This window comes from Protobothrops mucrosquamatus, unplaced genomic scaffold (genome assembly GCF_001527695.2).
Source record: "Protobothrops mucrosquamatus isolate PMUCROS unplaced genomic scaffold, P.Mucros_1.0 scaffold665, whole genome shotgun sequence".
Classification (NCBI taxonomy): domain Eukaryota; kingdom Metazoa; phylum Chordata; class Lepidosauria; order Squamata; family Viperidae; genus Protobothrops; species Protobothrops mucrosquamatus.
Window position 1 is genome coordinate 654,228 of NW_015386953.1, and position 20,825 is coordinate 675,052.

At 38.3% G+C, this 20,825-nt stretch overlaps 1 protein-coding gene across 1 annotated transcript in view; it reads left to right on the forward strand.

Annotated features, from left to right (window-relative positions):
• The window catches only part of PTPN14 (protein tyrosine phosphatase non-receptor type 14), a 65,286-nt gene that overhangs the window by 32,308 nt on the left and 12,153 nt on the right, over positions 1–20,825 (forward strand). The window contains exons 5-14 of the mRNA XM_015818016.2: positions 712–782; positions 1,598–1,685; positions 5,324–5,412; positions 6,346–6,433; positions 7,867–7,949; positions 12,252–12,309; positions 12,474–12,552; positions 14,228–15,711; positions 17,519–17,662; positions 18,115–18,333. Of these exons, the coding sequence (XP_015673502.1) occupies positions 712–782; positions 1,598–1,685; positions 5,324–5,412; positions 6,346–6,433; positions 7,867–7,949; positions 12,252–12,309; positions 12,474–12,552; positions 14,228–15,711; positions 17,519–17,662; positions 18,115–18,333 (2,403 nt within the window). The remainder of the gene's footprint in view (positions 1–711; positions 783–1,597; positions 1,686–5,323; positions 5,413–6,345; positions 6,434–7,866; positions 7,950–12,251; positions 12,310–12,473; positions 12,553–14,227; positions 15,712–17,518; positions 17,663–18,114; positions 18,334–20,825) is intronic.

The following is a 20,825-nucleotide window of genomic DNA, read 5'->3' on the forward strand; positions in this document are numbered from 1 at the left end:
CAGAAATGAAGATACTGTAAACTTTATCTTCATAAACTTGGCATTTTTGAATAACCACTCCTATTCAACATACACAAAAGGCAGCTGGGCAAGATTATCTACTGGAACAAAGTTAATGCCAATATGCATTAGATACACAACTTTTCATCTCAACTCTAAGCTGAATAAATGATGCTGTGGAGATTTTGCTCTAGTACATGGAGTCGATGGATCTGGATGGGGAGAAGATTACTTGGAAACTACAGCTGGTTCAATCAAAATGCAGCCGCATGAGCAGTTACTGACCTTTCTCATTTCAAACCTATAATACCATTATTCTGTGAGCTGTGCTGACTATGAGCTGTGGTGGGTTTCTGGAAGATTTGGCCATGCCAGAACCAGATGTAAAGCACTTTGCCTTGTGGGTTTTAGATGACATGCCTTTTCTGTAGCAGTGCTATGGAGATCAATATGGTCCTGACATTTGGGCTGCTGTAATACAATATGATAGTTTTGTGAGGAATAGTATGTGTTGTTAATCTCCCCTTCGTGCATCCTGTACTTTTTTAGCGATTCAGTTTCTTTTTGTTTGTAACTGTTATTTTCTTGATATTTTAATACCACTGTATGATTAAGGGGGCATGCAAATTGTCTGAATAAATTAAAGGCTTGATTCTTTGAATTCCTTTATTCATAATAAACACAATTCTTTGTTATCAATTTATTTTGCAGGACTTGATTCAAAATGAAGCAATTTTGGAGGAATTGATTCAGAAGGTAGTCCAGGAACACAAAAATCACAGGTTTGGTTCCCAAATTATTAATATTACATTGCTGTCAATATAAATTACTATTCAGCCAATAGACTATTTCTTACAATAAGCTATTTTTCTAATTTAGGCAATAACTTTATGTTGCATGGAACTTCATGTCTCAGGAAAAGAATGTTTGTTCCCACATCAGTCATGTTACTTAAATGAAACTTACAAAAGATTAAGGGAAGAAACAATAAGGGCACAGTGTTTCTCTGATGCCCTTCTTGCAAGATTTCTCAAAGGTATTTGGCCACTTTGGGGCAAAGTTCATTAATTTTGCTGAGTATTTCTGAATTTTGTCAATTTTCATGCAAATTTCATGATTATAAGGGAGGTACATGTTTTTGTCCTAGTATTATTGATAGGGTGTTAGGGTAAAGTGGTAGATTGCCTAAAGCTGAAATACGCATTTAGCTTAATCAGATATAGAAGTTAACTCAATGACATCTAGAAACTGGATTAATAGCATCTACACCATTATAATATTTCCTTTGATTTTGCTTAGATTTAGCGTGTATTTACAATATTTGGATAAGTTGATGGACAGAAGACACATGAATATTGTAATTATGCAATACCATTTGATAATTATTGTGTTGTCCTCAGAAGCTATTACCTGTTTTTTATTCTGTTCTTTTTATATTATGAGAAGGCTTTTTTTTAATGTTAGCTGTCCACAGTCACCCTTGTGAAATGAGCAGCCATGTGAACTGATTAAGAAAATAAATCCAGGCAAAGAGAATGTTAAAATCTTTGGCCTTTTTAATAATCCTATATGATATTTCTGTTAATTTTATTTGCAGCAGCCTTTCTGCAGCAGAAGCAGAATTGCTTTACATCAGGGAAGTGGAACGATTAGATGGATTTGGGCAGGAAAGTTTTCCTGTGAAGGTAAGGAGTTAGTGCTTATACTGTATTGGTGAAGTAAAAAAGTAAAAAACATCTAAATAGATAAATGTTAGCCATTCAAGTAATGCTGCTATGCTGCTATGAGAAGAAGGAAGAGGCTAATTTGGAAGAAGGGATAAAAAGTTTTTATCTGTTTAGCATTAAAGGTTTGGGACCAATCCTGCTGCAGCCAGTCTCACCTATTGCCCCTGAAAATTAATATGTCATTGTGATTAAGGTATCAGACTTTGTCTAGGGAAATTCAGATTGAAATCGCATTTCAGTGATGGAGCTGTGTGCACAAGAGAAAGTGCCCACCGTTCACACAAATGGAGCTGTGCATGCGTATTCACCTGCCGCTTGTGCAGCCTGGATCCAAACAAGCCGCAGCCCAGTACAATGCCACAGCCCGGGGTTGGAGACTCCTGTATTAAGAGGCCTGTGTGGTTTATCCAAGGTAACTCTCAGTCACACCAGGCTTTTTTTTCTGAAGTATCTTGGAGCAGGTTCTCATGTGCCTTCAGCTTATGTGCCTTGGAGAATAACGCTAGGCATGTTTCTGAATGGCAGTTGTGTTAGGGTTGATGTATTGTAGAAGCTGGGGCAGGGCAGTTGGCTGAGACTCCTGAAACTTTGGGCCTCTACTTCAAGCCAGACATTGCAGCCTACTGCCACTGTACAGGGTGTGTGTGTGTCAGATAAGCGGAACGTAGGAAGGTATTGAGGTGACTTGCAGTGCCCTTGCAATCTTAAGGATAAGCACACTGCCAAGAAATCAAATTTGTGACCATCAGAGTGCTGCAATGGCTGTAATATACGCATAGTTTGTAAATCCATTTTGTCAGCATTGTAATTTTGAACTGTCCCTGAATGAATGGTCAAAGAGACCAAAAAGTGTTCACTGGATTTTCCAAATTGCTAAAGACCCTTACAGAAATATGCCACTGAAATGGAGGTGTGGCATTTTAGCAAATGTTCTTTGTACAGCAAAGGATAAGCTGTTCCATCTACAAGGTAGTAAATCAAATCTGAACTCCGGATCACATGTCAGATCTGGTTTACAAACACAGGACCGTGAAGTGTTAATGGTGGAGTGTAGAATGAATTGTACCTCTTTAGACTACATGGGGGAAGTCTCAATTTTTTTTTCACATTTAAGGCCAGATGCCAGAAGGGAGGAGTCTTTTATACTTTGAATCATTAAAGAAAAGAGGAAAGCTCATTTGGCCATGTACTTTCCACATTAGAATAGAACAGAGCGAGCAGAGCAGAGCAAAAGAACAGAACAGAATAGCTGGAAGGGACCTTGAGGTCTTCTAGTCCAGCCCCCTGCTCACGCAAGAGACCATGTACCATTTCAGACAAGTGGCTGTCCAGTCTCTTCTTAAAAACCTCCAGCTATGAAACACCTATAACTTCTGTAGGCAAGGTGTTACTGTTAATAAAGCGAGAATCCCATTCTCTGTTGCACCTGGCTATCCTAATCTTTACAAACCGAAAACCAGCAGCATTTTAAACTTTTCTTCCCATGTATTTTCAGCCTTGGTTTTAGCTCATTATTTTGGCCCCTTTTTAAAAAGAAAAGAAAAGGAATATTCAAAATATTTACAGTTGCAGTACTTTCATTGCATTCTTCTGCAATTGTGAACTGACCAAGTACAATGGTCTTGCCGGCTTTTTGTCACATTTCATATAATGCCATCTTATTCTGAGTCAGTCAGCTGGTCTATCTGTATTAGAATGACCCTCTACAAGGTTTGTTTCCCCTGTTGTCCTTTTGATTTTTGTTGACTGGTCATGGTACATCATTTGTGTGAGGACATCATGGCAAATGTGAAATCTCCTGCCCTCTTTTGCTTCTTGCTTCAGATACCCACAGATTGAGGCCTTGTACTTGGAACCTCAGAATACACAACTCTGCACTGACCTACAATCCCTCCATTACATTCCAAAACCTCTTTTAGTTGCACAGAATAAAAGACCTAGGGTGTTTGTGTGTGTAAGTGTGTGTGCACGTGCGTGCGTGTATGTACAATAAAATTAACACTCTTGCCTATTTTTTTAAAATCCAATCAGTATCTTCCCTTTGAACTTTTTTCCTGTAATCATCTTCTTAATATGATTTTTTTTCCTTTGATAATTCACACATTTTTACCCAGTAGCAATAATAATTATTGCATGCATGCATAATAATTCAAATTATTGCCTTTTGTAGCTTTAGGGAAACACATTTTCCCCTCCTTGTGTTGGCTATGGAACCATGCCATTGCTTTATGTGCTATAGGCAATTCCATTTCTACCCTAAGGCTCATCCTAGCTCAAGATCAGTCCTGCTTCTGTTGCAGCTGATAGAAAGAATCAGGACAATTCTCAAAATAGCTAGAAGGGATAGAAGCAAATAAACAGTTTGGCTAGCTCCTGTGGGTTTGGATCTTGTGACAGTCTGCATCAAAGTTAATGACTTTTTGCAGTGAAGGGTAGAAATTAACACCTCCTTTCACATTCCATATTCAACCTTTAGCTGACCGACCAAAATGCAAGATGTATAGGAGGTTTAAAGTTCTGTTCTCTATCAAGTAAATTCTGTGACAAAATTTGTATTCTGCTTCACATGAGTTATCTTCGGCAAGAATCCAGAAAAGGGAGGGGGGCTAGTGATAAAAACTTTTATCACAATAGCAGTTCCATCCCTTTTGTACAATATTTTGCCATAAGGGCAGAAGAGTGGAGCTTGTATTGGGAAGTCATGATGTACGTTTTATCATTTTTGGAATAGTTGTATCTGGCAACTGACATCTGTGGTAGGGCCTTTGCAGAGCTACACAAAACCAAAGGGAGAGATGCCAAAACACAGGTGTATGGACTAATTAAATAAATTGGGGTTGTGAGAAAAACAATATAATGATTTGAGGTCATTCAAGCTTCACCAATGCAGGTAGTTTTTGACTTACAGGCACAGTGGGAACCTGGAATTTTTGTTGATAGCGAGGCAGTTGTTAAGTGGGTCTCGCCCAATTTTATAACATTTGCTATGGTTATTAAGTGAATCACTGCAGTTGTTAAGTAAATCCCATGGTTGTTAAGAGAATCCAGCTTCCCCCATTGGCTTTGCTTGTTGGAAACTGACTGGGAAAGTTGCAGATGGCAATCACATGATCCCGGGAGGCTGCAATCATTGTAAATACATGCCGGTTATCAAGCGCCCAAATTTTGATCACGTGACTGTGGGGATGTGCAACAGTCATGAATGTGAGGGCCTATCTTAAGCCACTTTTTCTTTTCTTGTGTGCCTTTGTAACTTTGAACGATCACTAAACGAACGGTTGTAAATCGAGGACTTCTTGTAATCCTATTCTGATGCACTGTAGCTCCAGCAGTGTTTCTTGGATGCTCTTAAAAGAAAAAAGCCAGCCACTTTCCAGACTTATTTTTAACATGACATGTAAGGCCAGGACTTTTCCCACTGATTTGTTTTATCAGCATTATATGACAAGTCTAGTCAAGAAATTATCTGATGCAAGTGACTGCTATTAAAAGCTGGAACTGCGTGGCAGGTTTAATCAAAGAGTGGAATCTTTACATTTTCAGAGATTAGAATTTGGGCTAAAATTACTTTGATGTATCTTTAACTTTCTGTGCAGGACAATCAAGGAAATGACTTGCATCTTGGAATTTTCTACATGGGGATTTTTCTAAAGAACCCAATGGGAAGATCCACAATGAGCTACAGGTAAAAGTAAGATTGAAGGGATTTTGCATTTGATCTGACCAAAACTAGATCAAAATGCATTTTAAACTGTTGGTTTTAGAAGAGGGGCAACAATGCAGGGAAGATTAAATGCCCTTATACTCTGCTTAATGCTGTCAAGATACACAGGGGAAGCTGCATACTTGACTTGATAACCCATTTATATGATCCAATAGGATTTGTATATATTAAGGGTTAGATTTCATCCACTGAAATAAATGAAAATACAAAGTGCTTAGTTTATCATAATGCTGTTGCTTATATTGTATTGGTGTTCTTTGGCTATCATTAGTTTATGATTAGTCATGATTTATATAGAGAGAAAAACCTTTAAAAATGAATAAATCAGATCTTATTAATGTTTCCTTTGTCCTTCAGTTATTTTTTTTCCTTCAAGAAGCCTAAGAACCATCAAAACACACCTAGATTTGTATTTGTTTATTTTTGCTTCTGAGAAGATCAGGATTTGTGATTACACTGTACATGCAATAAAATTATCTGGATTTATAATTATATGAAGAGAAATTTGACTTAAATGATTTATGAATATTTTTTCTTGTAATAAAACAAATATTCTGAACATGTCGTTTATGTCAACTTTCTTTACTTAAATAGTTATATCACTCATGTCCCCCAAATCAATCCTTTTAGGCAGTGCTGGATGGGAATTCTGGAAAGTAATAGCTCTTGTATATTCAGTAAGATGAGACAATCTTTTTACCAAAGGAAAACAAACATTAAAAATATTTCCAAAAACCCCCAGCAAGGCAAATTGAGAGAGAGGAGGATCAAAATTCCTTGCCATTGTGTGTGTGTGTGTGTGTGTGTGTGTGTGTGTATGTATGTAATGGATAGACAAATGAAATTTTTTTTGCAATGACATTACCTGCTTTAAGCCATGTTGTTTTTCTATAGGTGGAATGATATTGGAAATATAACACACAACAAGTCTTCCATTGTTGTAGAATTGGTTAACAAAGAAGAAACTGTGCTGTTTCATACGGTAGGCAAATGATAAAAGATCAATCTCAGAATCATAAATAATAATAATAAAAGTGACATATCCTGAGCCCAGTGATAGATTGCAATAAAGCTTCTATAGCTAAAGACAAGAAAATGTGGCTTCTTTTCTTAGAACTTTTTCTTGAGTAGTCTCATGGTTCCATAGAAGCAAAGCAAAGCATATTGTTGGTTCTTTTTCAGAGAGAGACGTGCCGCTCAAATGGGAATTTCTACTTCATTCTGGTGAATGTTTACATCACCTAAGTATTTTATATGATAAGAGAGCAGGCACCTTCTTCCAGGGATGTTAACCAGGTGTAGCAAGATTGAAAAAATCATGCTCTCTTGTTGAGCCAATTTACCTTTGGAGAGAGGCTGTAATACAAATGGTCTAAATTGGCATTGGACTAACTCTACCAAATAATAGCAATAGCACTTAGACTTATATATCACCCCATAGTGTTTTACAGCACTCTCTGTGCCGTTTACAATGGCAGCATATTTTCCCCAACAATCTGTGTCCTCATTTTACTGACCTTGGAAGGATGGAGGACTGAGCCAAACTTGAGCCCGTCAGGATCAAACTCCAGGCTGTTGGCAGAGTTTGCCTATAATAGTGCATCCTAACCATTGCCACCAGCAGGGCTCTTTTAAATAAAGTTTGAAAAATGTGGGGACCACTCAGTTAAATATGCATTCTCTCCCTTTGTGTTTGGCTTTAATAGCTTGGGAGTTCATGACTTTTTGAAATATAAAGTTATAATAGTAGCATTTCTGTATGTATTCCCATCCCTTTTATTTCAAAAGGCCTTTTAAGCTGAATTTTGCACTAAAACTGCAACCCAAAATTAGTTATGTATTTACTGATTGAAGTGGGGGCTTTGTGCTGATCAGTTGGCTGTCAGTAAATGAATGGAGATGAGGGCTGAAGAGGGCAGTGCCAGCTGACTGTTAGCAGTCTCCCATTGAGAAGTGACCATCAACTGATCAGGAGTGGCAAACTTAGCAGGCCAATGGCTACATGCTGATTCAACCTGATCTCCCCAATATATAAATATCCTAGTTTAGGTAAACATATTCCTGCATTTTCATACTGCTCTGCCTTTGGGAAACTTTGAACCAGTTACATTCATTTCTCAACCACAGAACTGAAAAAGACCTGCTCAAGTTTAATAATGCAGCAGCCTTATTTATTCTTTAGCCCAGTCTTTGAGCCAGATGCTATGGCAAGATTGCACTAGTATCCCTGATCTACAATAACTTGAATGATGGTAACTTGGGGTTTTTGTATATATTTTTCTGCAAAGCATTCTTCCTACTGAATATTTTAGAGGAACATGGTCAGTTTTATATAACTCTTTTTTATGTTTGTCCCAGTGAAATTCAGTGTTATTCTTTCCTTCTTTCTCCCTCCCACTTTTTCTGTTTTAAAAGGATGACCTTGAAAATGCCAAGTACATTTCACGGCTCTTTGCTGCGAAGCACAAGTTTTACAAACAAAACAAAATCTGCACAGAGTAAGTACATATCTTTGGGAAATTCTGGCTGGCTGTAATAAATGTCAAGTAGTCATTCTTTTGGATTAGGTTATTTATGTATTTGTCATGTATTTGTATGTTTGTCTGTTTGAGGCCATTGTATTATTTATTCTCCATCTGCTCATTGCCCATACAGCAGAATCAAAGATTATAACTCTAGATGTAATGTGTTTTCTTTATGGGTACACTACAGATGCAAAAAAAAAAATATGGAAACATTCTTTTTTGTAGATGTCTTGGAAATCTTTCATTGAAAGACAGTCAAAAGAATGCTTTAAATGAAACAGATGAGAAGAAACGGCATGAAATTCAGGTGTTTCCAACTGTAGTCTAAAATGTACAGTTCAGTTTAGACATTTGTACAAGGCTTTATAAATTATTGACAAGCCCCATAGGACTTTTCAATTTCTAACTTGACATTGGTAAACAAACCAGAATGAGAAAATTGGTTTCCAGAAACTTGCTTTGCCCTTCTGTTCCACTTGGAGTGCTTTTTAGTATGTTGCTGTCATTTATGGAATAAGCAACCAGCAGTTCATGCCAAAGAATATTATATGTTGGTTGCTTTCTGTTGTCAGAAGTAAGTCTTCATCCTGATTCATCCAAGCCGGGAATAAATAAGCAACATGGCGACTGCTTTGGGAAGAAGGTTACAGTTTATTGAAGAGGCAGAAAGATGGTTCTTGAAGGAAAGAGCAGGGGGAAGAAACCTGAGCACATGGATAGTAGCTTTTTATACCCTCTCTAGCCCTTTCTTCTTCCCTCTGCTCTTTCTTGCAAGAACCATCTTTCTGCCTCTTCAATAAACTGTAACCTTCTTCCCAAAGCAGTCGCCATGTTGCTTATTTATCCCCGGCTTGGATGAACCAGGATGAAGACTTTACTTCTCACACTGTTTTATAGCTATCCCTATCTATACTGCATATTCATCTCTCCTTGGTTTTAAGTATTCTGTCCTCTGTCTTCTTTCATATTAACGAATGGAGAAGAAAAACTTACTGCCACTTTATACAGATTGTGGTCTGTGTTGAACTACCATTTTTTCTGTGGGTACATCCTGTAAGCTGCATTTTCTTGCAGGTAGTTATGTCACTCTGTTCTCAGAAATACAGCCTGTACTAGTGGTGTCAGTATAATAATGTGAAATCTGAAGTATGGGGCCATTTAAATACTCCGTTGTATTCAGATGTTTCATTAGGTCTGATCAGGGCTTCCTAAATCTGGATAATCATTAGATTGCAGTAATGAGGTATAGAAAGCTCTATTATTATTATTTTTGGTTTGTTTTTGCAACAGACTTGGAAGTGGATTAATGTCATGTAAGATGTTTGAAAGAGGGATTCTTGAGATGCACATCTGTGTCCAAACTCATGTATTTATGGTAGCTACTATGAAATCACTGATCTATCACTGTTTATCTAAGTGATTGAATGAATGGAGGAAATCATCAAAGATAAGTAACCAGGTGCCTTTCAGATACTTGGGCTTTAATTCCCATGTTAGAATTGCTTTATAAGTCAACCTGTATGAAAGTGCCTTAAAGGAGCTACTTGGTGCCATTTTGGTTATAATGCCCCTGCAGCTTGTGCATTTCAAGAGTGTTCTGCAAATGATACTTTAGGGCAGTGCTGGCTGGGGAATTCTGGAAGTTGAAGTCCATACATCTTTAAAATAACTAGGATTGAAAAACAGTGTTTTAGGGTTTAATTAGTTAAAAGTATGGCTAAGAGAAAATCATGTGACTGACTTTACAATCTGGCTTACAAACTGAATTTCTATTTCTGTCCTACCAGTATTATCATCTGTGGAGTTTTCATAACTGTGTGTTTCCTACATGACAGTATTGGCATGCTAATTGAAATATTTATTAGATTTATACCTTGTCTTCTATACAGGATATACGGTAAATGCTTCCTTCTCCTATCTGCCCTCATAACTGTAAACCTGTGAAGTAGTTTTTGCTTTGAGGGAGTGAGACTGGCCCAAAGTCCCCATGTGAGCTTCTATGGCTGAGGATGAATTAGAACTTGGTTCTCCCCGAGAAGTCAGAGAAAGGAGGAAGTATAAAAGTTTATCGTTAAAACCTAAATCACATCAAAACATCGCACACAAGTGAAATTGGATGTTTCATTTGTAGCTTTGCATCCTTTGTTTTTCTTCTTATTGCAGCAGCTAGACCAGGGGTCTTCAAACTTGGCCCTTTTATGACTTGTGGACTTCAACTCCCAGAATTCTTCAGCCAGGCATGCTGGCTGAGGAATTCTGGGAGTTGAAGTCCACAAGTCATAAAAGAGCCAAGTTTGAAGACCCCTGAGCTAGACAGAGAGCAATGTATAACAACTGTCCTTTTATTACAAAGCACAACACCTAAAGCCAGTTTTAGAAAGAAAGAAAAAAAGATGATACAAGAAAGACAGCATGAGAAATAGCATGCAGTGGCAGATATTTTCTAGAGATGAGATAGGGAGTGGTAGAGTAAGGGGAAAGAAGTAAAGTTTGCATTTGTTTTGTGTTTGCTTTCCTGTATCCTTAACCTTTGGAAGATAGGAAGGATGACTTAATGAGTTTCAGTCACAAAGAATAATACAGTGACCTCTTTTCCATAAACGTTGCCCTGTGAAAGAAAAGACCTAGTGCCTGAATGAGAGAAATGCCACTTACTGTATGTCAGTAATTCTCAGACAGACAGAAGAGGGAGGGGGGGCAGGTCATAGTTCATCCATAGAATTCAAACTCTGAAGGCAGAACCATGTATATCTATACTCCAAAAGCAAGTTTTTGGGCTAAAATCTGGGCCATCTTTGAAAACTCTTGGAGGTTTCTCTTGGTGCATCTTTAATAAAAAGTAATATAAAATATGTGATGACTTGATCCGGATTTGAATCACCACAGATGGGGTGGGAGTAGATTTTGCATGAAATCTGGGGGAAGAGCAGAAGAAAAAAAGAGGAACTGCAGCTGAATCAACCCCATTTTCGGCCCCTCTGTTTTCCCATTCATTTTATTCTAGGTGTCCCTGCCATCCAACATACTGGTACATAGGGCAGTATGAAGACTACGGCTTTTATTTCTACATGTGAATTTTTTAGCATTCAGAATTTTCTTCATATGGGTGGAAACGTGATGGTCTAGAGCACGGGTGTCAAGCTCGCCGTGTCACGACATATCGTGACTTTTTTTGCATTGCTGGAGCTGGAGTGGGCGCGGCCTCCATATGATGCAACCGGCCCACGGCCCAGCAGTTTGAGACCCCTGGTCTAGAGAGTATTTGTGAAGTTGGAAGAATTGTTTTTCATGTGAGATGTTGATATATTTGTTTTTTTGATGTTGATGTCATGTTGCTTGATAACTTTTTTTTTTTTTTACTTTTTGAAAATTTTACTTCTGCTATTAACTGCCTTTGGAGACTTTCTTGTCTGGAAAGTGGTCAGCGTGTCTTCAGAATTTAGTATAAGAGTGTGTTGTTTGGGTTGATAGCATTAGTTCCTAAGATCTATGATTTCTGGCTGCGAAGTTTTCCATATCTTTATCTTTTGAGTCTGCTCTTTGCAATTTGCATGGAGGCGGGTATGAGTGGGTATTTTCTAACTGCACATCACATCATTTAGCAGATCAGAAAATGTAAGATGAGGAATTCCACCTTTCCTTTCTACACGTAAGCACTTTATTTCTACTATGTCTTGTGATTATTTTTTTTTATTTTGTGCCTCTTGGTTCTTTTTCCCATTTCCATGCTTCTTACTATTTTAACATGAAATTCCATTCACCTGCTTGTTTCTCTCTTAGCCTGCGAGTGCCTTTATCTTGTTGGGTGATTTGTTATGCTCTTACTATTACCTTTTTTAAAATTCCTTTTCCAAAACTGGCCTTCTCCAACCTGGTGCCCTTCACATCTTGGAACTATAATGCTCATCACCTCAATAATGGAGGTGACAGAAATTGTGGTTAAATACATCTGGAGAGCTCTAATTGGAGGAAAATTGGCCTAAACAATATCAAATTAACTCTGATTATTTGGTTTGGTTCTATTGAAAAAATTCTTTGCATTTTCCAGTTAAAATAAATTTGTTCTTCCTGTTAGGGCATGTATGATAGTAAATGTTAATGCCTTTATAAATAATACTCCCTATTTCTTTAGCTTATATATTTTCATATCCATTTCAAAACAGATAATTACAGATGTTATGTAACAGACTTTTCATACCACTTGCATTAGAGTACATGTTCTGTATTTTACAGAATTAACAGTGATTAAGAATCATTTCCATATTTTCCCCACAGACAATCAAATTCTCCTCCCCCTATCAGACGGCGGCCCACATGGAGTAGATCATCTTTGGTAAATATCTTGCCATAAGTGCGGAGCTCAAGAGACATGGATCACTCTGGAGCTTCTCCAACTGCAAACAATTGATTGTAATAAACAGATTTGTAGACAGATTACAAAAGAGTTGCTATAAATAAATGTCCAAAGTGTATGTTTTATTTTACTTCACTTTCTAGCCAAGGCAGCACCCATTTATTATGCCTCCTGTGCATGTCCAATGTGGAGAACACTACACTGAAACTCACAATTCACAAGGTTAGTGATGGGAATGGGAATAATAACAACAACAGATATAGTGCTGACTTTTAAAAAAAAGGAATTTACAATATCAAACTTCTTTTTTTTCCAATATGAGGAGGATATGCTTTTTTTTTGCATGAGGTTTGTATAACTTAGTCAATATTTGAGAAAGCCACATTCCTGCAATTGGCTGAAGACAGAGCAGAATTAAATGACTTTAATCTTTGTTCAGTATATGCATCCTCTTTTCGAAATAGGTTTGCATCCAGGTTTTGCCTTTCCAAGTCCAAAGATCTGGACTCAGCAATCTCCATGTTTGTATTTGGCCCACTGGCCAGATACATAGTTGATAATAGTTGCCAGATTGAAATGGAGCGTTTCTGATTTACAGCCATAGTTCTTACCTACTGTGCAGCCATATCTCCCTTTCTCACATAAGGTAACTGGTGATCTGGCTAATACTTGAACTGAATGGCAGAGAAAGTGAAGTAAGTAAGTAAATAATTCATTAATAAGAATTATTTAGGAATGCCTTTTCTAGTGTGTTAAAATCTAAAATCGCAGAGAGATAAAAGGTATGTCTTGAAATAGTAACAGGCTGGTAAAAATAATGAAATAGCTCTGGTTCTATCCCAAAGTTTTGGAAATAGATGATTGCTTTATTTTTGCCACATTTTAGAAAAAGTACCTGCTTATATTTGCATCTGCATGTCCGCTTAGAGGGTCCAAGGGAAAAATTGGAGCATTTATTTATTTATTTTACATTTTTTATATAAAAGATTGGACAAACATAACACTTGAAATTATAAAATCAGCAGTTGAAATAAATCACAATTATAAAAAGCAATAAATTATTTCTCCAAGATGGACACCAATAAAACTTAGCTCGTCTCTGAAGATCTAAAAACTTCAAAGGAGCTTATAGACATCTGGTGGTCAAGAATTCCAGAATTTGGAAACTACCATAGAGAAGTCCTATCATTCATATTTGGTCTTCTCAGAACAAGTTCTTGCCAGTCTCCTCTCTCCCCCCCCCATTTCCTTGAGTGAATAGAGAAGATCTAAAATGAAATTATAACTATTCTCAGTTGAACATAATTACCATTATTCTTGTAAGCTTACTCCCATCAACATGTTGATGAAGGTAAGTGATGGGCAATACACAAATCCTATCATTTCTCCCTTTTTTGGAATTCATACTTCTGAATAAGACTGCAGCCAACAAATATATGATCACTATGATTGGAACTTTTAATCAAGAGCCCTGCATGTACTCAGAGTACAAAATGCTTTTGTGACTAAACTTCTTATTAAAAAGGAGGAAAAAGAAACAGTTTTTGGATGCGTAGTGGATGGATGGACATACAAAGCTTTCCCATGTTGTGCATATTACAATTTTGCACTGACAAGAACGTTATTGAATAGTGACAATAACAGTATTTATTCAATTCAAAAAGACAATGATCCTGAGTTTCTGTGCTTGTTGGCATTGCTATTCCTAAATGTGATGAACTCCAAAACTGCACTGGATTTCTTTTTTCCACAGGCATCAGTAATGAGACTTTGTTTATGCAGGTGGGGCTGCTATTACTGAAATTGAGATGTAGCCTTAATAATGTTTTTACATCATTTTTTCTCTTTAGCTTGTTTGTTGTATTTTCCATTCATTTTCTACTTTTCCTACATACAGATAGCATTTTTCATGGAAATGAAGACATGTTTTACTATAGATCTCAGACTAGCTTGGACAGATGTGCAATGGACTTCAGCTATTTGAATGGCAGTGTCCCAAATGGCAGTGTGTGCAGTGCCCAAAGTATGAACTCTCTCAACCATTCACAGAACTTCATTCAAGCTTCTCCAGTGTCCTCCAACCTAAGTATCCCTGGAAGTGACATTATGAGAGCAGATTACATACCAAGCCATAGACATAGTGCAATAATTGTACCTTCATATAGGCCTACTCCGGATTATGACACTGTAATGAGGCAAATGAAGAGAGGAGTGATTCACACCGATAGCCAAAGCCAGTCTTTGAGGAACCTCAATATTGGGAATACTCATGTTTACAGCCAACCCACAGACCTTGTGTACAGTCAACCAGAAATTCAAGAGAGACCTTCTTATACCATTGCATATGGGCCTCAAGGCACTTACAAAAAACATGTGACTCCTCCTGAGCAAGTGAATCCCATGAATGCTTTGCAGGCAAAACCGACAGCTAGTGCCATTTCCCATACAGTTAGCACTCCGGAGCTGGCCAATATGCAGCTTCCCAACAATCAAAGATGTGGCCCTGCACACATACTGAAGAATTATCTTTTCAGGCCACCACCACCCTATCCACGTCCACGTCCTGCTACCAGTACACCTGACCTAGCAAGTCACCGCCACAAGTATGTCACTGGCAGTAGTCCTGACCTGGTGCCTCGGAAAGTGCAGCTTTCAGTGAAGACTTTTCAAGAAGATAGTGCTCCCGTTGTCCATCAGTCACTACAGGAAGTTAGTGAACCTCTTATGGCAGCCAAACATCATGCAGCCATCAACAAACGCCACAGTTTGGAAGTGATAAGTAATATGGTGCGTGGAATGGAAGCTATGGCTTTAAAAAGCCTAAATGCTCCCTTGCCACGCAGAAATACCCTACGCAATGAGATGCAGCCAGAGGAAGTGGTGCAAAGAGGGCATGAGGTTCAGCAGGTCCCTCATTACCATCACAAAAAGACCTTCTCAGATGCTACAATGCTGATCCACAGCAGTGAAAGTGAAGATGAGGAAGAAGCATCAGAATCTGTGCCTTCCATGGCGGCCCTACATGAAAATGTGGAGTACAGCGCCCAGTTGCAAGCTGCCTTGGCTCGAATACCTAACAAACCTCCTCCTGAGTATCCTGGTCCCAGGAAAAGTGTGAGCAATGGAGCTCTGCGGAATGACCAGATGAATAATGTTCCGCTGGCTGTGTCTCGAGCCAAGGTGATGAGGCCGGGACCAGCCAGGACAATTAGCACATCTCGGACTGATCAGAGCATGATGAATGGATCTTCCCTTGGCCCCTCCATCTCTGAGCCAGACCTCACAAGTGTCAAGGAACGGGTCAAGAAAGAGCCGGTGAAGGAGAGGCCTGTGTCTGAAATGTTCTCCATTGAGGACAGTATCATAGAAAGGGAAATGAGGGTAAGTGTATTTTCATGTACTTTAGGGGTCTCTCTGAACAATAACCATAAGTTACAGTTGAAAAGAAATGTCTGCTATGTCACTAAAAAGAAACCTCTTTCAAAGCTAAATTTAAATTAAGGGCATATGCCTCTGTTTGAACATATGGGCTATTGGGGGGAAACAATCAGGTCAAAGAATGTCTTTATTAAACTGCAATTATAATCATATTTTTAGAAACTTAGTTTAAGTCTCTCACTGAAGTGAGTAGCAAAGTTGAAAAGTTTTTAACTGTCTTTTAGAAAGTTTACATAAAAATGACTGAAATAGATAAAATGTTGTCTTGGATCATATTCAGAGTCAGCATAAATATTTCAGAATACTTAAAATAGAAGACACTAGAACCCATTGATGCATAAGCAGATGCGACGTCTGAACTGGTAAGAAGACAGTAAGAGACCTGCTGGATCACATTAAAAACATGTCCAAGCCAACATTCTTTTGCTGTGGTACTCATCCAGATGTCATGAGGAAGTCTACAAGCAGGACATGGGTGAACCGCACCATCTTGCTTTTATTCTCCAGCAGCTGATATCCAGGGATACCTTGTTTTGATCGTTAAAATAGTGAATAGTTGTCAAAGCTAGTGGCCATTGATAAGCTATCTGCCTCCATTTTGAAAGCTAGTCAAGTTGCTTGTCATTGTTACAGTTAGTTCCTTAGTTTAAATCTGTGCTGTTATGAATAAATGTTTATTTTCTTCACCTGAAAGCAGACTCATTGATAAGAACAGAAATGTAGAATTGCTGATGTTCTCATATTTCCAAAGTGAACAAGAAATCCAACATCTAGATTACTCAGGCTGCTCAAGTTGACAGAACATTAATTTGATTTTCAAGCCAGGGTACTTTTTTTTACCCAACCCCTCCCTAGTTCACCATTCCTTGGCTTTTGTTGTTTTCGGTTATCACCCAGTGGTAACTAGGCATATTTTTGTTGTCATTTGAAGTTCTGGAAACTCCCCAGAAAAGTTTATGAAGTGGTAAGGCTAGGGGGGGGGGGCAGGGGGATTGAATCAGAAGAACAGTTTCCCTTGAAGCTTTCAATATCAAGCCAGACTACTTAGATCTGAAATGCAGCTATTTACTACAGACTTGTAAGACAGTTTTAATTTTAATAACTGTGTAAAGAGACTAGTTGAACCCTGAAAAATATTTGAGAATTCTTTCAGGCAACATATAAATGGGCCATAGAGGGTGAAAGAGAAAGAGTTCCTTTTTTACATTTCACAACTTTGCACATTTATATAATGCTTACCTATTATGAACCCTTTCCAGTTGATCTATTTGGTGGGATTGGGGTGGATGGGTGAGGAGAGATGTATTTTTATTCAGTTTATACATAATGGAGCTCATTGTTTTAATTTCAGCATGACAACATCATTTAAAGTATATTAGCAATCTGGGTGTTTTTTATATATATATGTAGTTTGCTTGGCTAGCTTGGGTTGCTCATTCTGTGGCTAACATTTACATTTGACGGAGAATATGAAAGAGAGAAAGGACTGCCTTTTATGACAAGTCGTCTGTATTGTGAGACAGTTTCTTTGAAATTAAAATTCTGCATTCATGTCAGAATATTATCTCCTTCCCCCAAGGAAATAATAGGAAGTTTAGGAGATGCATTTGGGTTTGTTCTGCTAATGACAATCATCTGCACTCCTCAGTTGGTGTTGTAGATTTTGGGGAGATTAAAACGACATTCCAACGTTCTGCTGGCATTGTTTATAATCATCCTGAGATGAAAGCATGCCTTTTCTTGCCAAAAGTATCTAGAGAAACAGAAGATGGCAGGCCTGGAAGCCCAGAAGAGGCCCTTGATGTTGGCAGCACTCAATGGACTCTCAGTTGCTCGAGTTCCAGTGCCTGAGGATAGCCAAGACGAAGGAGCCAAGGTGCCAATGGATGAGCGGGTAAGAATAGGACTTGCAAAACAAAGCAGATTTCTTTTCTTTTTTTGCGGGGGGGGGGAGGTTGTCAGCAATGGTCATTCTTAAAGATTTTATTTAAAAATACTTGGGCAATAGTATACTAAACTTTTGTTAACTGTAAAATTGGGATGATATGTATGGGATCACATGGGAAACATGGGAAAAAATATTGGGACCTATGCTAGGTCATGTAAGTCTTGCCCATGAATTAGTCCATGAGCAGTTTTGTTTATCTCTAAACAGTAGGATGTTTTTATTCTTCCTTACCTTTAAATTGTTACCGGTAGCATAGGGAGCTCCTTCCCTTTACTAATATATCCTCAAACAACTGTATGAGGATAAATTAAAGTAAGGAAGAGCAAATTGGAATAAGTTGGAACAGCCTTGTAGACAAACACTCTCTTTTCATTTATATCTTTAATGGAAAATGGTAGTGCAAAACCTTGAGGAGGAAACTGGAAGAGGGGATGGTGTTCACCGAATATGAGCAGATTCCAAAGAAGAAGGCAGATGGAATTTTCACCACTGCCATTCTCCCTGAGAACATTGAGCGTAATCGTGTCAGAGAAGTCATTCCATACGAAGAGAACCGAGTGGAGCTGGTACCCACCAAAGAAAACAATACAGGCTACATCAATGCATCACACATAAAGGTAATGACGGGGGAAAGAATTGTGGCTAATAGAAGTTGAATTACTTTGAGGAGTAATCACTTGGCTTCATTTGGGCCCCACTCCTAGATACTCAAGATTGTACTATTAAAATCAGCAAAATGTATTTTTGAGCAAAACAGACAAACAATTTTGTTACTATCTTCTATATCCCTAATTTATGTGGGGGAAGACAGTGATTGCTTCAGGGCAGTGAATGAGCCTGTGGAAGAGAAAATTTGAGAATCAGTGATGTTACCTGGATTGTATTTCATTAAATATCTAGAAGCACACTAGTACAAGGAGGCTTTCTGTAATGTAAATTTGTATCTTTATTTGGAATAGGCCCAGGGCTTTTTTTTCTCATAGAATGCCCAGAACGGAGTTCCGGCACCTTTTTTAGATGGAACCTTGTAGAGTAGGCAAGGCGGGTTGTATGATGTGTGTGAATTCCGGCATTTTTTTTTTTATAGAAAAAAAGCACTGAATAGGCCTAAAATGTATTCTATATATGTAGTCTTTTTGAAGGTTTCTGCCTTGTGCTCTTAAAAGTTTGAGCTTTAGTGGGTGATTGCTTCCCAGCTGATTGACTCCATGATGGCCCCTTCCCAGAGTTTCTCTTCTGCAACCTATTCTGGCTTTTTGTTGTTATTTCCAGACATAGAAAATTTTTATTTCTTCAGATTCTGATGGCAGTTCTTTAATTTTATTTCTGTTGTTTTCATTTCTGCTATTAAAAGGCCTTATTACTTTTGCAAAGTCAGCTTTAAGTATTTTCATGTTCTTATTTGATCTCAATTTTATAATTGTTTTAACAAGTTTTATGTGAGCTGCCAGTGCACCTGTATATAGAAATCCATGGATAGGTGAAATAACTGGCATCTTTAGTTGATCTTAGATTACAATCCAGATCATCCTTCGAGCCTGACTTGGCTTTATTCTTGGTTTTATTCTGCAATCTGAATCTGAAACTGCTGAATATTTGCAAAAGAAGTTGGTTTAAGGCAATGTTTATGGCTTTTATTACCCTCCTGCATTTTCAAAACAACCCTGCATGAAACCTAAGAAGATGGCTAGGGCAACGTTTTCAAAGCAAATCTCTTGGCCTTATGATGTAACTGATAGTGACACTGAAAATCATTTCTACAGTAAAAGAGTTTAGAAGAAAATCATTCCATATTTCTATCTAACAGTTTGTTGCTTTTTTTAAAAAAAAAATGAATTACATCTGTTTGTAATGATAACTTTTCATTTTGGTCCAAATAATTTTTAGCGCTAACTATACTTCCTGCAAGACATTTCTCTTGAGTTCCAAGAGCTGTTTGGTCATAATTTGCAATACTAAAACCCCCTGTTGAGTTAAAAGCCTTCTAAATCAGAATCCTATCAGATTTCTGCCAAAAGACCTGGTGGCTAGAAGATATTGGGTACTTTTGGCACAATCTGCCTTAGCTTGGATGACTGATTACTGAATGGAACATTTTTCATCTATCTATGGGAGGAGAAATTGTTTGGGAAGGCATAATTTCACCCCATCAGGTGGCAAGGGCCAAGAAGAATTCTCCCTAGTCAGTTTTAAAACCTCATATTTCATCTGGTATATCAGTATTGGACATAAACACATTGTTCTGTAGCACATGTCGGGGCATGTGCTGATCTGTAGTCATATACAACTCTGTGTGTTGCCAGTACATTTTTTTTCCTGCACTCCAAGTGGCTGAGGCAGAAGCCAAGCAGATGTTCTTTTACTCAGAAGGTGAAACTCCATCTGCAGGTTTTTTTCCCCCGCCTCATTCACACAGCAAGTGATTTTCTCCCAGTTACCAATATCTAATATGGTGCAGTCAGGATAATATTATTCTTCCACGTACCAGGCCATTCTTTCACTCTTGACTCTTTATGGAGTTTTATTCCTTGTTCTGGGAAGTTGAAAATGGGCCTTTGAATTCTAACCAAAGATGAACTCCCTTAATATTCTGATAAGAGTTATCCTACTCCTCTGCCAGTCTTGGTTGGGTTGCCTGCCTTTTTTATACTTTGTTTGTCCAGGTTGCTAAAATTACAAATATTCTATCCATATGTATTAACACCTCTCCTGCGTGAGCTGCACTGGCTGCCGGTGGCCTTCCGGGTGCGCTTCAAGGTGTTAGTAACAACTTTTAAAGCGCTCCATGGCAATGGACCTAGGTATTTGCAAGACCGCCTCCTACCAAATACCTCCCTTCGACCAGTCCACTCCCACAGAGAGGGCCTCCTTAGGGTGCCGTCGGCCAGTCAATGCCGGCTGGTGACCCCCGGGGGAGAGCCTTCTCTGTGGCAGCTCCTGCCCTCTGGAATGACCTACCCCCCGACCTACGTACAACTACGGACCTGCGCCTCTTCCGCCGAGCCTTGAAAACCCATCTATTCCATGCGGCCGGCCTGGCGTAGTTTTGATTGGGCTTTGCTAGGGGTTTTATATGGGGTATTTTAGAGCAGGCTTTTTATTCAATATT